The sequence below is a fragment of the Hemitrygon akajei genome, unplaced genomic scaffold, assembly GCF_048418815.1.
Source record: "Hemitrygon akajei unplaced genomic scaffold, sHemAka1.3 Scf000172, whole genome shotgun sequence".
In the NCBI taxonomy this organism is placed as follows: Eukaryota; Metazoa; Chordata; class Chondrichthyes; order Myliobatiformes; family Dasyatidae; genus Hemitrygon; species Hemitrygon akajei.
In genome coordinates, this window is record NW_027332058.1 from 564,455 (window position 1) to 585,063 (window position 20,609).

The following is a 20,609-nucleotide window of genomic DNA, read 5'->3' on the forward strand; positions in this document are numbered from 1 at the left end:
TTTGAATCGTTTCACTGTTGTCAGCACTCATTCTTTAGAGTTCCTTTGAATACAAGTCCAGTTCCATCGAAACTCTCCATATAACAAGCCATTCAAACCTGGAATCATCTTCCAAACCGCCCTTTGAACCCGCTTTAGTTTCAGCACATCCCTTCAAGGATGGGCTGAAGGGCTTGTATGACTCTGCATACCTGTCAGGGGATAGTTTGCAGATGTGGATGAGATATTTTCAAATCAATTTCCGTTTTTTGATAATTATCAGCTGACTCTCATTCTCTTTACTGCAGAGAGCCAGGATGTAGAAAACCCCTTCACCACCGTGGCCGACGGTGCAAATGAGGATGGAGATCCAGAGGGCTCTAAAGTGGGGAAGGACACAGGTAACATACAACATTATTTTATAGAGACATGTGGTCTTCACTTCAGTGGCAGATTTAATGCCCGTACCCTCAATTCCCAGAAATACTGGGCAGAATCCAGAGCTGAGGAAGAGAAAGAACATCTCCACGTTAGCTATTGTTACTTGATGAGAGATTGTAGCACATTGGCTGGGACTCCAATAGTGTTAAAGGGTGAATGGAATAGAGATTGTAACTCTGTTCAGGTAAGTTTCCTTAATCATTTGAAACGGGCCACTCAGCAGACCAGCGATTTAACCATTATGCTATATGGGGCAATTTATAATGACTAAATAACCCGATGTTGGGGTACCACGGAATGAGATTACATGTGTAGGATGGAGCAATTTGAGGTCAGTCTGTCAATTCTGTTTGTTAGAGTCTTTGCAGAAGGGTTGGGCCTGGCATCCCTATTCTTGGAGATGCTGATAGAGCATTCAGCTTTTCATTCAGCCTCCAACTAATATCTCCAGCAGTGCAGGCGGCAGTCCGGGTGATGATCGCATGATGGCTGCGTCTAGCCGTTTTGTGAACAGTAATAGGAGCGAGCAGAGAACAGAGATTAGCAGCGGGGTTCTCAGTCTGGGGTTCATGGTTAATGGTAGGAGTCCGTGGAATAAGAAATGTAGTGAATCCCTGGTTTGGAGTTCTGATGGGACCCGAAGAAGAAAGTTTTACAGACAGGTTTGTTGGAATCTGGAGCACCGTGGGGATGAATTGTCTGGATAGTTGCTTAATATTTAAGAAGTATTTGGGTCTCTAAACAATGTACCCACTGCATTGCGAAACTGTACAATCGTTAGAAAATACGTATTTATGCTTGATCGTTGTGTACGGAGACCGCAAGCTAACGGACCATCGGGCCTTAGACAAAGAAAGCTTCAGATTAACCATTCCGGCCAAACAAAAATCCTCATTTACATAAACAATAAAACACCCGTCTATTCTGAACTGTGTCCTCAGGTCTTATAGTCTGCCAGTATAAGAAACATTCACTTTCACGCGTTGATTGGTTTCAATGTTGTCACCACTCGTTCTTCGGAGTTCCTCTGAATACAAGCCCAGCTCCATCAAAACTCTGCATTCAGTCTTGGAATCGTTTGTCAAACCATCCTTTGAACCGGCTCTAGTTTCACACATCCTTTCTATGATGGGATGAAGGACCTGAATATTTGCTCTATGACTCTCCTTACCTATAAGGTGATAGTTTGCAGATGGGGATGAGATATTCTCAAATCAATTTCTGCTTTTTGTTGAATATCAGATGACTCTCATTCTCTATACCGCAGAGAGCCAGGATGTAGAAAAACCCATCACCACCATGGCTGACAGTGCAAATGAGGATGGAGATCCAGAGGGCTCGAAAGTGGGGAAGAACACAGGTAATTTACAAAATGATTTTAAAGCTAACTGTTGTCTTCAGGTCAGTTGCACATTTAGCGCTCGGTTACGCTATTCCCAATAATACAGGGAAGAATACAGAGCTGAGAAAGAGACAGCTGCACCTCCCCGTTAACTATTGAGACTTGATGAGAGATTTTATGATATTGACTGGGACTAACTAACTTAAAGCATGAATGGAATAGTGATTGTAAACTGTGTTCTGGTAAGTTTCCTTAATCATCTGAACCACTCTACCCAGCAGACACCAATGTAAACATTATGTAATCAGAGGGCAATTCACTATGACTAAATAACCCAATGCTGGGGTACCATGGAATGATATGACCTGTGTAGGATGGGACCAATGGAGGTCAGACTATCAATTTTGATTTCGGGTCTCACGCTATCTGGGCGTTTGGTATAGTCTGTACAGAAGTGTTGGAGCTGGTGTCTATCTTCTTGTCACCCGGTGGAGATGCTGATACAGCAGCCTGTTTCTCTCCCAGGCACGAATTGAAATCTCCCGCAGTGCAGGCTGAGTTCCAGTGATCATTGCAGGATATCTGCGTCTAGACTATTTGCGGACAGTTGTAGGAGCGTGCAGAAAACAGGGATTTGCAGCGGGTTTCGCAATCTGGGGTGAATGGTTAATGGAAGGAGACTGTGGAATATAAATGTAGTGAATCCCTGGTTTCGAATAAAGGGACAGATGTTTAGATGGGACCGGAGGAAGATATTTTCATAAAGATGTTTGTTGGAACCCGGAGCACCGTGGGAATGAAAAGTCTGGACAGTGACAACATTTAGGAAGTAACTGCGTAGCTAAAACAGTACCCACGGCATAGCGGAAGTGTACAATCGTTAAGAAAATGGTTTGTTATCCTTGGTCATTGTGTACATAGACCATTAGGAAAAGGATCAGAAGAACTTAGACAAAGATTGCCACAGATTAACCACTCTGTTTTTTAAAAAAAACATCGTCCTCATATACGTAAAAAATAAAACACCCGTCTATTCTGAATCCTGTCCTCAGTTCTTATATTCTTCCAGCATAGGAAACACCCCCACCACATACACTCAATCAAAGCCTTTCTCGCTTTGAATCGTTTCACTGTTGTCAGCACTCATTCTTTAGAGTTCCTTTGAATACAAGTCCAGTTCCATCGAAACTCTCCATATAACAAGTCATTCAATCCTGGAATCATCTTCCAAACCGCCCTTTGAACCCGCTTTAGTTTCAGCACATCCCTTCAAGGATGGGCTGAAGTGCTTGTATGACTCTGCATACCTGTCAGGGGATAGTTTGCAGATGTGGATGAGATATTTTCAAATCAATTTCTGTTTTTTGATAATTAGCTGTCTCTCATTCTCTTTACTGCAGAGAGCCAGGATGTAGAAAACCCCTTCACCACCGTGGCTGACGGTGCAAATGAGGATGGAGATCCAGAGGGCTCTAAAGTGGGGAAGGACACAGGTAACATACAACATTATTTTATAGAGACATGTGGTCTTCACTTCAGTGGCAGATTTAATGCCCGTACCCTCAATTCCCAGAAATACTGGGCAGAATCCAGAGCTGAGGAAGAGAAAGATACCCTCTCCACGTTAGCTATTGTTACTTGATGAGAGATTTTAGCACATTGGCTGGGACTCCAATAGTGTTAAAGGGTGAATGGAATAGAGATTGTAACTCTGTTCAGGTAAGTTTCCTTAATCATTTGAAACGGGCCACTCAGCAGACCAGCGATTTAACCATTATGCTATATGGGGCAATTTATAATGACTAAATAACCCGATGTTGGGGTACCACGGAATGAGATTACATGTGTAGGATGGCGCAATTTGAGGTCAGTCTGTCAATTTTGTTTGGTAGAGTGTTTACAGAAGGGTTGGGCCTGGCATCCCTATTCTTGGAGATGCTGATAGAGCATTCAGCTTTTCATTCAGCCTCCAACTAATATCTCCAGCAGTGCAGGCGGCAGTCCGGGTGATGATCGCATGATGGCTGCGTCTAGCCATTTTGTGATCAGTAATAGGAGCGAGCAGAGAACAGAGATTAGCAGCGGGGTTCTCAGTCTGGGGTTCATGGTTAATGGTAGGAGTCCGTGGAATAAGAAATGTAGTGAATCCCTGGTTTGGAGTAACGGGGTGGATGTTTAGATGGGACCCTTAGAAGAAAGTTTCAGAGCCAGGTTTGTTGGAATCTGGAGCACCGTGGGGATGAAAAGTCTGGATAGTTGCTTAATATTTAAGAAGTAATTGGGTCTCTAAAGAATGTACCCACTGCATTGCGAATCTGTACAATCGTTAGAAAATACGTATTTATGCTTGATCGTTGTGTACGGAGACCGCAAGCTAACGGACCATCGCGCCGTCGACAAAGAAAGCTTCAGATTAACCATTCCGGCCAAACAAAAATCCTCATTTACATAAACAATAAAACACCCGTCTATTCTGAACTGTGTCCTCAGGTCTTATAGTCTGCCAGTATAAGAAACATTCACTTTCACGCGTTGATTGTTTTCAATGTTGTCACCACTCGTTCTTCGGAGTTCCTCTGAATACAAGCCCAGTTCCATCAAAACTCTCCATTCCGTCTTGGAATCGTTTGTCAAACCATCCTTTGAACCGGCTCTAGTTTCACACATCCTTTCTATGATGGGATGAAGGACCTGAATATTTGCTCTATGACTCTATGACTCTCCTTACCTATGAGATGATAGTTTGCAGTTGGGGATGAGATATTCTCAAATCAATTTCTGCTTTTTGTTGAATATCAGATGACTCTCATTCTCTTTACCGCAGAGAGCCAGGATGTAGAAAAACCCGTCACCACCATGGCTGACAGTGCAAATGAGGATGGAGATCCACAGGGCTCGAAAGTGGGGAAGAACACAGGTAATTTACAAAATGATTTTAAAGCTAACTGTTGTCTTCAGGTCAGTTGCACATTTAGCGCTCGGTTACGCTATTCCCAATAATACAGGGAAGAATACAGAGCTGAGAAAGAGACAGCTGCACCTCCCCGTTAACTATTGTGACTTGATGAGAGATTTTATGATATTGACTGGGACAAATTAACTTAAAGCATGAATGGAATAGTGATTGTAAACTGTGTTCTGGTAAGTTTCTTTAATCAGTTGAACCACTCTACCCAGCAGACACCAATGTAAACATTATGTAATCAGAGGGCAATTCACTATGACTAAATAACCCAATGCTGGGGTACCATGGAATGATATGACCTGTGTAGGATGGGAACAATGGAGGTCAGACTATCAATTTTGATTTCGGGTCTCACGCTATCTGGGCGTTTGGTATAGGCTGTACAGAAGTGTTGGAGCTGGTATCTATTTTCTTGTCACACGGTGGAGATGTTGATACAGCAGCCTGTTTCTCACCCAGGCACGAACTGATATCCCCCGCAGTGCAGGCTGAGTTCCAGTGGTCATTGCAGGATATCTGCGTCTAGCAATTTGCGGACAGTTGTAGGAGCGTGCAGAAAACAGTGATTTGCAGCGGGGTTCGCAATCCGGGATGAATGGTTAATGGAAGGAGACTGTGGAATAGAAATGTAGTGAATCCCTGGTTTCGAATAAAGAGACAGATGTTTAGATGGGACCGGAGGAAGATATTTTCATAAAGATGCTTGTTGGAACCCGGAGCACCGTGGGAATGAAAAGTCTGGACATTCACAACATTTAAGAAGTAACTGCGTAGCTAAAACAGTACCCACGGCATAGCAGAAGTGTACAATCGTTAAGAAAATGGTTTGTTATCCTTGGTCATTGTGTACATAGACCATTAGGAAAAGGATCAGAAGAACTTAGACAAAGATTGCCACAGATTAACCACTCTGTTTTTTAAAAAAAACCTCGTCCTCATATACGTAAAAAATAAAACACCCGTCTATTCTGAATCCTGTCCTCAGTCCTTATATTCTTCCAGCATAGGAAACACCCCCACCACATACACTCAATCAAAGCCTTTCTCGCTTTGAATCGTTTCACTGTTGTCAGCACTCATTCTTTAGAGTTCCTTTGAATACAAGTCCAGTTCCATCGAAACTCTCCATATAACAAGCCATTCAAACCTGGAATCATCTTCCAAACCGCCCTTTGAACCCGCTTTAGTTTCAGCACATCCCTTCAAGGATGGGCTGAAGGGCTTGTATGACTCTGCATACCTGTCAGGGGATAGTTTGCAGATGTGGATGAGATATTTTCAAATCAATTTCCGTTTTTTGATAATTATCAGCTGACTCTCATTCTCTTTACTGCAGAGAGCCAGGATGTAGAAAACCCCTTCACCACCGTGGCCGACGGTGCAAATGAGGATGGAGATCCAGAGGGCTCTAAAGTGGGGAAGGACACAGGTAACATACAACATTATTTTATAGAGACATGTGGTCTTCACTTCAGTGGCAGATTTAATGCCCGTACCCTCAATTCCCAGAAATACTGGGCAGAATCCAGAGCTGAGGAAGAGAAAGAACATCTCCACGTTAGCTATTGTTACTTGATGAGAGATTGTAGCACATTGGCTGGGACTCCAATAGTGTTAAAGGGTGAATGGAATAGAGATTGTAACTCTGTTCAGGTAAGTTTCCTTAATCATTTGAAACGGGCCACTCAGCAGACCAGCGATTTAACCATTATGCTATATGGGGCAATTTATAATGACTAAATAACCCGATGTTGGGGTACCACGGAATGAGATTACATGTGTAGGATGGAGCAATTTGAGGTCAGTCTGTCAATTTTGTTTGTTAGAGTCTTTGCAGAAGGGTTGGGCCTGGCATCCCTATTCTTGGAGATGCTGATAGAGCATTCAGCTTTTCATTCAGCCTCCAACTAATATCTCCAGCAGTGCAGGCGGCAGTCCGGGTGATGATCGCATGATGGCTGCGTCTAGCCGTTTTGTGAACAGTAATAGGAGCGAGCAGAGAACAGAGATTAGCAGCGGGGTTCTCAGTCTGGGGTTCATGGTTAATGGTAGGAGTCCGTGGAATAAGAAATGTAGTGAATCCCTGGTTTGGAGTTCTGATGGGACCCGAAGAAGAAAGTTTTACAGACAGGTTTGTTGGAATCTGGAGCACCGTGGGGATGAATTGTCTGGATAGTTGCTTAATATTTAAGAAGTAATTGGGTCTCTAAACAATGTACCCACTGCATTGCGAAACTGTACAATCGTTAGAAAATACGTATTTATGCTTGATCGTTGTGTACGGAGACCGCAAGCTAACGGACCATCGGGCCTTCGACAAAGAAAGCTTCAGATTAACCATTCCGGCCAAACAGAAATCCTCATTTACATAAACAATAAAACACCCGTCTATTCTGAACTGTGTCCTCAGGTCTTATAGTCTGCCAGTATAAGAAACATTCACTTTCACGTGTTGATTGGTTTCAATGTTGTCACCACTCGTTCTTCGGAGTTCCTCTGAATACAAGCCCAGCTCCATCAAAACTCTGCATTCAGTCTTGGAATCGTTTGTCAAACCATCCTTTGAACCGGCTCTAGTTTCACACATCCTTTCTATGATGGGATGAAGGACCTGAATATTTGCTCTATGACTCTCCTTACCTATGAGGTGATAGTTTGCAGATGGGGATGAGATATTCTCAAATAAATTTCTGCTTTTTGTTGAATATCAGATGACTCTCATTCTCTTTACCGCAGAGAGCCAGGATGTAGAAAAAACCATCACCACCATGGCTGACAGTGCAAATCAGGATGGAGATCCAGAGGGCTCGAAAGTGGGGAAGAACACAGGTAATTTACAAAATGATTTTAAAGCTAACTGTTGTCTTCAGGTCAGTTGCACATTTAGCGCTCGGTTACGCTATTCCCAATAATACAGGGAAGAATACAGAGCTGAGAAAGAGACAGCTGCACCTCCCCGTTAACTATTGAGACTTGATGAGAGATTTTATGATATTGACTGGGACTAACTAACTTAAAGCATGAATGGAATAGTGATTGTAAACTGTTTTCTGGTAAGTTTCCTTAATCATTTGAACCACTCTACCCAGCAGACACCAATGTAAACATTATGTAATCAGAGGGCAATTCACTGTGACTAAATAACCCAATGCTGGGGTACCATGGAATGATATGACCTGTGTAGGATGGGACCAATGGAGGTCAGACTATCAATTTTGATTTCGGGTCTCACGCTATCTGGGCGTTTGGTATAGGCTGTACAGAAGTGTTGGAGCTGGTGTCTATCTTCTTGTCACCCGGTGGAGATGCTGATACAGCAGCCTGTTTCTCTCCCAGACACGAACTGAAATCTCCCGCTGTGCAGGCTGAGTTCCAGTGATCATTGCAGGATATCTGCGTCTAGCCAATTTGCGGACAGTTGTAGGAGCGTGCAGAAAACAGGGATTTGCAGCGGGGTTCGCAATCCGGGATGAATGGTTAATGGAAGGAGACTGTGGAATAGAAATGTAGTGAATCCCTGGTTTCGAATAAAGAGACAGATGTTTAGATGGGACCGGAGGAAGATATTTTCATAAAGATGTTTGTTGGAACCCGGAGCACCGTGGGAATGAAAAGTCTGGACATTCACAACATTTAAGAAGTAACTGCGTAGCTAAAACAGTACCCACGGCATAGCAGAAGTGTACAATCGTTAAGAAAATGGTTTGTTATCCTTGGTCATTGTGTACATAGACCATTAGGAAAAGGATCAGAAGAACTTAGACAAAGATTGCCACAGATTAACCACTCTGTTTTTTAAAAAAAACCTCGTCCTCATATACGTAAAAAATAAAACACCCGTCTATTCTGAATCCTGTCCTCAGTTCTTATATTCTTCCAGCATAGGAAACACCCCCACCACATACACTCAATCAAAGCCTTTCTCGCTTTGAATGGTTTCAGTGTTGTCACCACTCATTCTTCAGAGTTCCTTTGAATACAAGTCCAGCTCCATCGAAACTCTTCATATAACACGCCATTCAATCCTGGAATCATCTTCCAAAACGACCTTCGAACCCGCTCTAGTTTCACCACATCCCTTCTAGGATGGGCTGAAGGGCTTGTATGACTCTGCATACCTGTCAGGGGATAGTTTGCAGATGAGGATGAGATATTTTCAAATCAATTTCTGCTTTTTGATGATCATCAGCTGACTCTCATTCTCTTTACTGTAGAGAGCCATGATGTACAAAAGCACATCAACACCATGGCTAACGGTGCCAATGAGAATGGAGATCCAGAGAGCTCTAAATTTGGGAAGGACACAGGTAAGTTACAACACTCTTTTAAAGAGACATTTTCTCTTCACTTCAGTTGCAGATTTAATGCCCGCACCTTCAATTCCCAGAAATACTGGGCACAATCCAGAGCTGAGGAAGAGAGAAATAACATCTCCACGTTAGCTATTGTTACTTGATGAGAGATTTTAGCACATTGGCTGGGACTCCAATAGTGTTAAAGGGTGAATGGAATAGAGATTGTAACTCTGTTCAGGTAAGTTTCCTTAATCATTTGAAACGGGCCACTCGGCAGACAAGCGATTTAACCATTATGCTATATGGGGCTATTTATAAAGACTAAATAACCGGATGTTGGGGTACCACGGAATGAGTTTACATGTGTAGGATGGCGCAATTTGAGGTCAGTCTGTCAATTTTGTTTGGTAGAGTGTTTACAGAAGGGTTGGGCCTGGCATCCCTATTCTTGGAGATGCTGATAGAGCATTCAGCTTTTCATTCAGCCTCCAACTAATATCTCCAGCAGTGCAGGCGGCAGTCCGTGTGATGATCGCATGATGGCTGCGTCTAGCCATTTTGTGATCAGTAATAGGAGCGAGCAGAGAACAGAGATTAGCAGCGGGGTTCTCAGTCTGGGGTTCATGGTTAATGGTAGGAGTCCGTGGAATAAGAAATGTAGTGAATCCCTGGTTTGGAGTAACGGGGTGGATGTTTAGATGGGACCCTTAGAAGAAAGTTTCAGAGCCAGGTTTGTTGGAATCTGGAGCACCGTGGGGATGAAAAGTCTGGATAGTTGCTTAATATTTAAGAAGTAATTGGGTCTCTAAAGAATGTACCCACTGCATTGCGAATCTGTACAATCGTTAGAAAATACGTATTTATGCTTGATCGTTGTGTACGGAGACCGCAAGCTAACGGACCATCGCGCCGTCGACAAAGAAAGCTTCAGATTAACCATTCCGGCCAAACAAAAATCCTCATTTACATAAACAATAAAACACCCGTCTATTCTGAACTGTGTCCTCAGGTCTTATAGTCTGCCAGTATAAGAAACATTCACTTTCACGCGTTGATTGTTTTCAATGTTGTCACCACTCGTTCTTCGGAGTTCCTCTGAATACAAGCCCAGTTCCATCAAAACTCTCCATTCCGTCTTGGAATCGTTTGTCAAACCATCCTTTGAACCGGCTCTAGTTTCACACATCCTTTCTATGATGGGATGAAGGACCTGAATATTTGCTCTATGACTCTATGACTCTCCTTACCTATGAGATGATAGTTTGCAGTTGGGGATGAGATATTCTCAAATCAATTTCTGCTTTTTGTTGAATATCAGATGACTCTCATTCTCTTTACCGCAGAGAGCCAGGATGTAGAAAAACCCGTCACCACCATGGCTGACAGTGCAAATGAGGATGGAGATCCAGAGGGCTCGAAAGTGGGGAAGAACACAGGTAATTTACAAAATGATTTTAAAGCTAACTGTTGTCTTCAGGTCAGTTGCACATTTAGCGCTCGGTTACGCTATTCCCAATAATACAGGGAAGAATACAGAGCTGAGAAAGAGACAGCTGCACCTCCCCGTTAACTATTGTGACTTGATGAGAGATTTTATGATATTGACTGGGACAAATTAACTTAAAGCATGAATGGAATAGTGATTGTAAACTGTGTTCTGGTAAGTTTCTTTAATCAGTTGAACCACTCTACCCAGCAGACACCAATGTAAACATTATGTAATCAGAGGGCAATTCACTATGACTAAATAACCCAATGCTGGGGTACCATGGAATGATATGACCTGTGTAGGATGGGAACAATGGAGGTCAGACTATCAATTTTGATTTCGGGTCTCACGCTATCTGGGCGTTTGGTATAGGCTGTACAGAAGTGTTGGAGCTGGTATCTATTTTCTTGTCACACGGTGGAGATGTTGATACAGCAGCCTGTTTCTCACCCAGGCACGAACTGATATCCCCCGCAGTGCAGGCTGAGTTCCAGTGGTCATTGCAGGATATCTGCGTCTAGCAATTTGCGGACAGTTGTAGGAGCGTGCAGAAAACAGTGATTTGCAGCGGGGTTCGCAATCCGGGATGAATGGTTAATGGAAGGAGACTGTGGAATAGAAATGTAGTGAATCCCTGGTTTCGAATAAAGAGACAGATGTTTAGATGGGACCGGAGGAAGATATTTTCATAAAGATGCTTGTTGGAACCCGGAGCACCGTGGGAATGAAAAGTCTGGACATTCACAACATTTAAGAAGTAACTGCGTAGCTAAAACAGTACCCACGGCATAGCAGAAGTGTACAATCGTTAAGAAAATGGTTTGTTATCCTTGGTCATTGTGTACATAGACCATTAGGAAAAGGATCAGAAGAACTTAGACAAAGATTGCCACAGATTAACCACTCTGTTTTTTAAAAAAAACCTCGTCCTCATATACGTAAAAAATAAAACACCCGTCTATTCTGAATCCTGTCCTCAGTCCTTATATTTTTCCAGCATAGGAAACACCCCCACCACATACACTCAATCAAAGCCTTTCTCGCTTTGAATCGTTTCACTGTTGTCAGCACTCATTCTTTAGAGTTCCTTTGAATACAAGTCCAGTTCCATCGAAACTCTCCATATAACAAGCCATTCAAACCTGGAATCATCTTCCAAACCGCCCTTTGAACCCGCTTTAGTTTCAGCACATCCCTTCAAGGATGGGCTGAAGGGCTTGTATGACTCTGCATACCTGTCAGGGGATAGTTTGCAGATGTGGATGAGATATTTTCAAATCAATTTCCGTTTTTTGATAATTATCAGCTGACTCTCATTCTCTTTACTGCAGAGAGCCAGGATGTAGAAAACCCCTTCACCACCGTGGCCGACGGTGCAAATGAGGATGGAGATCCAGAGGGCTCTAAAGTGGGGAAGGACACAGGTAACATACAACATTATTTTATAGAGACATGTGGTCTTCACTTCAGTGGCAGATTTAATGCCCGTACCCTCAATTCCCAGAAATACTGGGCAGAATCCAGAGCTGAGGAAGAGAAAGAACATCTCCACGTTAGCTATTGTTACTTGATGAGAGATTGTAGCACATTGGCTGGGACTCCAATAGTGTTAAAGGGTGAATGGAATAGAGATTGTAACTCTGTTCAGGTAAGTTTCCTTAATCATTTGAAACGGGCCACTCAGCAGACCAGCGATTTAACCATTATGCTATATGGGGCAATTTATAATGACTAAATAACCCGATGTTGGGGTACCACGGAATGAGATTACATGTGTAGGATGGAGCAATTTGAGGTCAGTCTGTCAATTCTGTTTGTTAGAGTCTTTGCAGAAGGGTTGGGCCTGGCATCCCTATTCTTGGAGATGCTGATAGAGCATTCAGCTTTTCATTCAGCCTCCAACTAATATCTCCAGCAGTGCAGGCGGCAGTCCGGGTGATGATCGCATGATGGCTGCGTCTAGCCGTTTTGTGAACAGTAATAGGAGCGAGCAGAGAACAGAGATTAGCAGCGGGGTTCTCAGTCTGGGGTTCATGGTTAATGGTAGGAGTCCGTGGAATAAGAAATGTAGTGAATCCCTGGTTTGGAGTTCTGATGGGACCCGAAGAAGAAAGTTTTACAGACAGGTTTGTTGGAATCTGGAGCACCGTGGGGATGAATTGTCTGGATAGTTGCTTAATATTTAAGAAGTAATTGGGTCTCTAAACAATGTACCCACTGCATTGCGAAACTGTACAATCGTTAGAAAATACGTATTTATGCTTGATCGTTGTGTACGGAGACCGCAAGCTAACGGACCATCGGGCCTTCGACAAAGAAAGCTTCAGATTAACCATTCCGGCCAAACAGAAATCCTCATTTACATAAACAATAAAACACCCGTCTATTCTGAACTGTGTCCTCAGGTCTTATAGTCTGCCAGTATAAGAAACATTCACTTTCACGTGTTGATTGGTTTCAATGTTGTCACCACTCGTTCTTCGGAGTTCCTCTGAATACAAGCCCAGCTCCATCAAAACTCTGCATTCAGTCTTGGAATCGTTTGTCAAACCATCCTTTGAACCGGCTCTAGTTTCACACATCCTTTCTATGATGGGATGAAGGACCTGAATATTTGCTCTATGACTCTCCTTACCTATGAGGTGATAGTTTGCAGATGGGGATGAGATATTCTCAAATAAATTTCTGCTTTTTGTTGAATATCAGATGACTCTCATTCTCTTTACCGCAGAGAGCCAGGATGTAGAAAAAACCATCACCACCATGGCTGACAGTGCAAATCAGGATGGAGATCCAGAGGGCTCGAAAGTGGGGAAGAACACAGGTAATTTACAAAATGATTTTAAAGCTAACTGTTGTCTTCAGGTCAGTTGCACATTTAGCGCTCGGTTACGCTATTCCCAATAATACAGGGAAGAATACAGAGCTGGGAAAGAGACAGCTGCACCTCCCCGTTAACTATTGTGACTTGATGAGAGATTTTATGATATTGACTGGGACTAACTAACTTAAAGCATGAATGGAATAGTGATTGTAAACTGTTTTCTGGTAAGTTTCCTTAATCATTTGAACCACTCTACCCAGCAGACACCAATGTAAACATTATGTAATCAGAGGGCAATTCACTGTGACTAAATAACCCAATGCTGGGGTACCATGGAATGATATGACCTGTGTAGGATGGGACCAATGGAGGTCAGACTATCAATTTTGATTTCGGGTCTCACGCTATCTGGGCGTTTGGTATAGGCTGTACAGAAGTGTTGGAGCTGGTGTCTATCTTCTTGTCACCCGGTGGAGATGCTGATACAGCAGCCTGTTTCTCTCCCAGACACGAACTGAAATCTCCCGCTGTGCAGGCTGAGTTCCAGTGATCATTGCAGGATATCTGCGTCTAGCCAATTTGCGGACAGTTGTAGGAGCGTGCAGAAAACAGGGATTTGCAGCGGGGTTCGCAATCCGGGATGAATGGTTAATGGAAGGAGACTGTGGAATAGAAATGTAGTGAATCCCTGGTTTCGAATAAAGAGACAGATGTTTAGATGGGACCGGAGGAAGATATTTTCATAAAGATGTTTGTTGGAACCCGGAGCACCGTGGGAATGAAAAGTCTGGACATTCACAACATTTAAGAAGTAACTGCGTAGCTAAAACAGTACCCACGGCATAGCAGAAGTGTACAATCGTTAAGAAAATGGTTTGTTATCCTTGGTCATTGTGTACATAGACCATTAGGAAAAGGATCAGAAGAACTTAGACAAAGATTGCCACAGATTAACCACTCTGTTTTTTAAAAAAAACATCGTCCTCATATACGTAAAAAATAAAACACCCGTCTATTCTGAATCCTGTCCTCAGTTCTTATATTCTTCCAGCATAGGAAACACCCCCACCACATACACTCAATCAAAGCCTTTCTCGCTTTGAATGGTTTCAGTGTTGTCACCACTCATTCTTCAGAGTTCCTTTGAATACAAGTCCAGCTCCATCGAAACTCTTCATATAACACGCCATTCAATCCTGGAATCATCTTCCAAAACGACCTTCGAACCCGCTCTAGTTTCACCACATCCCTTCTAGGATGGGCTGAAGGGCTTGTATGACTCTGCATACCTGTCAGGGGATAGTTTGCAGATGAGGATGAGATATTTTCAAATCAATTTCTGCTTTTTGATGATCATCAGCTGACTCTCATTCTCTTTACTGTAGAGAGCCATGATGTACAAAAGCACATCAACACCATGGCTAACGGTGCCAATGAGAATGGAGATCCAGAGAGCTCTAAATTTGGGAAGGACACAGGTAAGTTACAACACTCTTTTAAAGAGACATTTTCTCTTCACTTCAGTTGCAGATTTAATGCCCGCACCTTCAATTCCCAGAAATACTGGGCACAATCCAGAGCTGAGGAAGAGAGAAATAACATCTCCACGTTAGCTATTGTTACTTGATGAGAGATTTTAGCACATTGGCTGGGACTCCAATAGTGTTAAAGGGTGAATGGAATAGAGATTGTAACTCTGTTCAGGTAAGTTTCCTTAATCATTTGAAACGGGCCACTCGGCAGACAAGCGATTTAACCATTATGCTATATGGGGCTATTTATAAAGACTAAATAACCGGATGTTGGGGTACCACGGAATGAGTTTACATGTGTAGGATGGCGCAATTTGAGGTCAGTCTGTCAATTTTGTTTGGTAGAGTGTTTACAGAAGGGTTGGGCCTGGCATCCCTATTCTTGGAGATGCTGATAGAGCATTCAGCTTTTCATTCAGCCTCCAACTAATATCTCCAGCAGTGCAGGCGGCAGTCCGTGTGATGATCGCATGATGGCTGCGTCTAGCCATTTTGTGATCAGTAATAGGAGCGAGCAGAGAACAGAGATTAGCAGCGGGGTTCTCAGTCTGGGGTTCATGGTTAATGGTAGGAGTCCGTGGAATAAGAAATGTAGTGAATCCCTGGTTTGGAGTAACGGGGTGGATGTTTAGATGGGACCCTTAGAAGAAAGTTTCAGAGCCAGGTTTGTTGGAATCTGGAGCACCGTGGGGATGAAAAGTCTGGATAGTTGCTTAATATTTAAGAAGTAATTGGGTCTCTAAAGAATGTACCCACTGCATTGCGAATCTGTACAATCGTTAGAAAATACGTATTTATGCTTGATCGTTGTGTACGGAGACCGCAAGCTAACGGACCATCGCGCCGTCGACAAAGAAAGCTTCAGATTAACCATTCCGGCCAAACAAAAATCCTCATTTACATAAACAATAAAACACCCGTCTATTCTGAACTGTGTCCTCAGGTCTTATAGTCTGCCAGTATAAGAAACATTCACTTTCACGCGTTGATTGTTTTCAATGTTGTCACCACTCGTTCTTCGGAGTTCCTCTGAATACAAGCCCAGTTCCATCAAAACTCTCCATTCCGTCTTGGAATCGTTTTTCAAACCATCCTTTGAACCGGCTCTAGTTTCACACATCCTTTCTATGATGGGATGAAGGACCTGAATATTTGCTCTATGACTCTATGACTCTCCTTACCTATGAGATGATAGTTTGCAGTTGGGGATGAGATATTCTCAAATCAATTTCTGCTTTTTGTTGAATATCAGATGACTCTCATTCTCTTTACCGCAGAGAGCCAGGATGTAGAAAAACCCATCACCACCATGGCTGACAGTGCAAATGAGGATGGAGATCCACAGGGCTCGAAAGTGGGGAAGAACACAGGTAATTTACAAAATGATTTTAAAGCTAACTGTTGTCTTCAGGTCAGTTGCACATTTAGCGCTCGGTTACGCTATTCCCAATAATACAGGGAAGAATACAGAGCTGAGAAAGAGACAGCTGCACCTCCCCGTTAACTATTGTGACTTGATGAGAGATTTTATGATATTGACTGGGACAAATTAACTTAAAGCATGAATGGAATAGTGATTGTAAACTGTGTTCTGGTAAGTTTCTTTAATCAGTTGAACCACTCTACCCAGCAGACACCAATGTAAACATTATGTAATCAGAGGGCAATTCACTATGACTAAATAACCCAATGCTGGGGTACCATGGAATGATATGACCTGTGTAGGATGGGAACAATGGAGGTCAGACTATCAATTTTGATTTCGGGTCTCACGCTATCTGGGCGTTTGGTATAGGCTGTACAGAAGTGTTGGAGCTGGTATCTATTTTCTTGTCACACGGTGGAGATGTTGATACAGCAGCCTGTTTCTCACCCAGGCACGAACTGATATCCCCCGCAGTGCAGGCTGAGTTCCAGTGGTCATTGCAGGATATCTGCGTCTAGCAATTTGCGGACAGTTGTAGGAGCGTGCAGAAAACAGGGATTTGCAGCGGGGTTCGCATTCCGGGATGAATGGTTAATGGAAGGAGACTGTGGAATAGAAATGTAGTGAATCCCTGGTTTCGAATAAAGAGACAGATGTTTAGATGGGACCGGAGGAAGATATTTTCATAAAGATGCTTGTTGGAACCCGGAGCACCGTGGGAATGAAAAGTCTGGACATTCACAACATTTAAGAAGTAACTGCGTAGCTAAAACAGTACCCACGGCATAGCAGAAGTGTACAATCGTTAAGAAAATGGTTTGTTATCCTTGGTCATTGTGTACATAGACCATTAGGAAAAGGATCAGAAGAACTTAGACAAAGATTGCCACAGATTAACCACTCTGTTTTTTAAAAAAAACCTCGTCCTCATATACGTAAAAAATAAAACACCCGTCTATTCTGAATCCTGTCCTCAGTCCTTATATTCTTCCAGCATAGGAAACACCCCCACCACATACACTCAATCAAAGCCTTTCTCGCTTTGAATCGTTTCACTGTTGTCAGCACTCATTCTTTAGAGTTCCTTTGAATACAAGTCCAGTTCCATCGAAACTCTCCATATAACAAGCCATTCAAACCTGGAATCATCTTCCAAACCGCCCTTTGAACCCGCTTTAGTTTCAGCACATCCCTTCAAGGATGGGCTGAAGGGCTTGTATGACTCTGCATACCTGTCAGGGGATAGTTTGCAGATGAGGATGAGATATTTTCAAATCAATTTCTGCTTTTTGATAATTATCAGCTGTCTCTCATTCTCTTTACTGCAGAGAGCCAGGATGTAGAAAACCCCTTCACCACCGTGGCCGACGGTGCAAATGAGGATGGAGATCCAGAGGGCTCTAAAGTGGGGAAGGACACAGGTAACATACAACATTATTTTATAGAGACATGTGGTCTTCACTTCAGTGGCAGATTTAATGCCCGTACCCTCAATTCCCAGAAATACTGGGCAGAATCCAGAGCTGAGGAAGAGAAAGAACATCTCCACGTTAGCTATTGTTACTTGATGAGAGATTGTAGCACATTGGCTGGGACTCCAATAGTGTTAAAGGGTGAATGGAATAGAGATTGTAACTCTGTTCAGGTAAGTTTCCTTAATCATTTGAAACGGGCCACTCAGCAGACCAGCGATTTAACCATTATGCTATATGGGGCAATTTATAATGACTAAATAACCCGATGTTGGGGTACCACGGAATGAGATTACATGTGTAGGATGGAGCAATTTGAGGTCAGTCTGTCAATTTTGTTTGTTAGAGTCTTTGCAGAAGGGTTGGGCCTGGCATCCCTATTCTTGGAGATGCTGATAGAGCATTCAGCTTTTCATTCAGCCTCCAACTAATATCTCCAGCAGTGCAGGCGGCAGTCCGGGTGATGATCGCATGATGGCTGCGTCTAGCCGTTTTGTGAACAGTAATAGGAGCGAGCAGAGAACAGAGATTAGCAGCGGGGTTCTCAGTCTGGGGTTCATGGTTAATGGTAGGAGTCCGTGGAATAAGAAATGTAGTGAATCCCTGGTTTGGAGTTCTGATGGGACCCGAAGAAGAAAGTTTTACAGACAGGTTTGTTGGAATCTGGAGCACCGTGGGGATGAATTGTCTGGATAGTTGCTTAATATTTAAGAAGTAATTGGGTCTCTAAAGAATGTACCCACTGCATTGCGAAACTGTACAATCGTTAGAAAATACGTATTTATGCTTGATCGTTGTGTACGGAGACCGCAAGCTAACGGACCATCGGGCCTTCGACAAAGAAAGCTTCAGATTAACCATTCCGGCCAAACAGAAATCCTCATTTACATAAACAATAAAACACCCGTCTATTCTGAACTGTGTCCTCAGGTCTTATAGTCTGCCAGTATAAGAAACATTCACTTTCACGTGTTGATTGGTTTCAATGTTGTCACCACTCGTTCTTCGGAGTTCCTCTGAATACAAGCCCAGCTCCATCAAAACTCTGCATTCAGTCTTGGAATCGTTTGTCAAACCATCCTTTGAACCGGCTCTAGTTTCACACATCCTTTCTATGATGGGATGAAGGACCTGAATATTTGCTCTATGACTCTCCTTACCTATGAGGTGATAGTTTGCAGATGGGGATGAGATATTCTCAAATAAATTTCTGCTTTTTGTTGAATATCAGATGACTCTCATTCTCTTTACCGCAGAGAGCCAGGATGTAGAAAAAACCATCACCACCATGGCTGACAGTGCAAATCAGGATGGAGATCCAGAGGGCTCGAAAGTGGGGAAGAACACAGGTAATTTACAAAATGATTTTAAAGCTAACTGTTGTCTTCAGGTCAGTTGCACATTTAGCGCTCGGTTACGCTATTCCCAATAATACAGGGAAGAATACAGAGCTGAGAAAGAGACAGCTGCACCTCCCCGTTAACTATTGAGACTTGATGAGAGATTTTATGATATTGACTGGGACTAACTAACTTAAAGCATGAATGGAATAGTGATTGTAAACTGTTTTCTGGTAAGTTTCCTTAATCATTTGAACCACTCTACCCAGCAGACACCAATGTAAACATTATGTAATCAGAGGGCAATTCACTGTGACTAAATAAACCAATGCTGGGGTACCATGGAATGATATGACCTGTGTAGGATGGGACCAATGGAGGTCAGACTATCAATTTTGATTTCGGGTCTCACGCTATCTGGGCGTTTGGTATAGGCTGTACAGAAGTGTTGGAGCTGGTGTCTATCTTCTTGTCACACGGTGGAGATGCTGATACAGCAGCCTGTTTCTCTCCCAGACACGAACTGAAATCTCCCGCTGTGCAGGCTGAGTTCCAGTGATCATTGCAGGATATCTGCGTCTAGCCAATTTGCGGACAGTTGTAGGAGCGTGCAGAAAACAGGGATTTGCAGCGGGGTTCGCAATCCGGGATGAATGGTTAATGGAAGGAGACTGTGGAATAGAAATGTAGTGAATCCCTGGTTTCGAATAAAGAGACAGATGTTTAGATGGGACCGGAGGAAGATATTTTCATAAAGATGTTTGTTGGAACCCGGAGCACCGTGGGAATGAAAAGTCTGGACATTCACAACATTTAAGAAGTAACTGCGTAGCTAAAACAGTACCCACGGCATAGCAGAAGTGTACAATCGTTAAGAAAATGGTTTGTTATCCTTGGTCATTGTGTACATAGACCATTAGGAAAAGGATCAGAAGAACTTAGACAAAGATTGCCACAGATTAACCACTCTGTTTTTTAAAAAAAACCTCGTCCTCATATACGTAAAAAATAAAACACCCGTCTATTCTGAATCCTGTCCTCAGTTCTTATATTCTTCCAGCATAGGAAACACCCCCACCACATACACTCAATCAAAGCCTTTCTCGCTTTGAATGGTTTCAGTGTTGTCACCACTCATTCTTCAGAGTTCCTTTGAATACAAGTCCAGCTCCATCGAAACTCTTCATATAACACGCCATTCAATCCTGGAATCATCTTCCAAAACGACCTTCGAACCCGCTCTAGTTTCACCACATCCCTTCTAGGATGGGCTGAAGGGCTTGTATGACTCTGCATACCTGTCAGGGGATAGTTTGCAGATGAGGATGAGATATTTTCAAATCAATTTCTGCTTTTTGATGATCATCAGCTGACTCTCATTCTCTTTACTGTAGAGAGCCATGATGTACAAAAGCACATCAACACCATGGCTAACGGTGCCAATGAGAATGGAGATCCAGAGAGCTCTAAATTTGGGAAGGACACAGGTAAGTTACAACACTCT

At 43.0% G+C, this 20,609-nt stretch overlaps 1 protein-coding gene across 1 annotated transcript in view; it reads left to right on the plus strand.

Moving 5' to 3' along the window:
• Positions 1-20,609, plus strand: part of LOC140724192 (uncharacterized) — a 283,664-nt gene that overhangs the window by 36,703 nt on the left and 226,352 nt on the right. Inside the window, exons 9-23 of the mRNA XM_073038679.1 lie at positions 288-380; positions 1,688-1,780; positions 3,163-3,255; positions 4,587-4,679; positions 6,064-6,156; positions 7,464-7,556; positions 8,942-9,034; positions 10,366-10,458; positions 11,843-11,935; positions 13,243-13,335; positions 14,721-14,813; positions 16,145-16,237; positions 17,622-17,714; positions 19,022-19,114; positions 20,500-20,592. Coding sequence (XP_072894780.1) covers positions 288-380; positions 1,688-1,780; positions 3,163-3,255; positions 4,587-4,679; positions 6,064-6,156; positions 7,464-7,556; positions 8,942-9,034; positions 10,366-10,458; positions 11,843-11,935; positions 13,243-13,335; positions 14,721-14,813; positions 16,145-16,237; positions 17,622-17,714; positions 19,022-19,114; positions 20,500-20,592 — 1,395 coding nt within the window. The remainder of the gene's footprint in view (positions 1-287; positions 381-1,687; positions 1,781-3,162; positions 3,256-4,586; positions 4,680-6,063; positions 6,157-7,463; positions 7,557-8,941; positions 9,035-10,365; positions 10,459-11,842; positions 11,936-13,242; positions 13,336-14,720; positions 14,814-16,144; positions 16,238-17,621; positions 17,715-19,021; positions 19,115-20,499; positions 20,593-20,609) is intronic.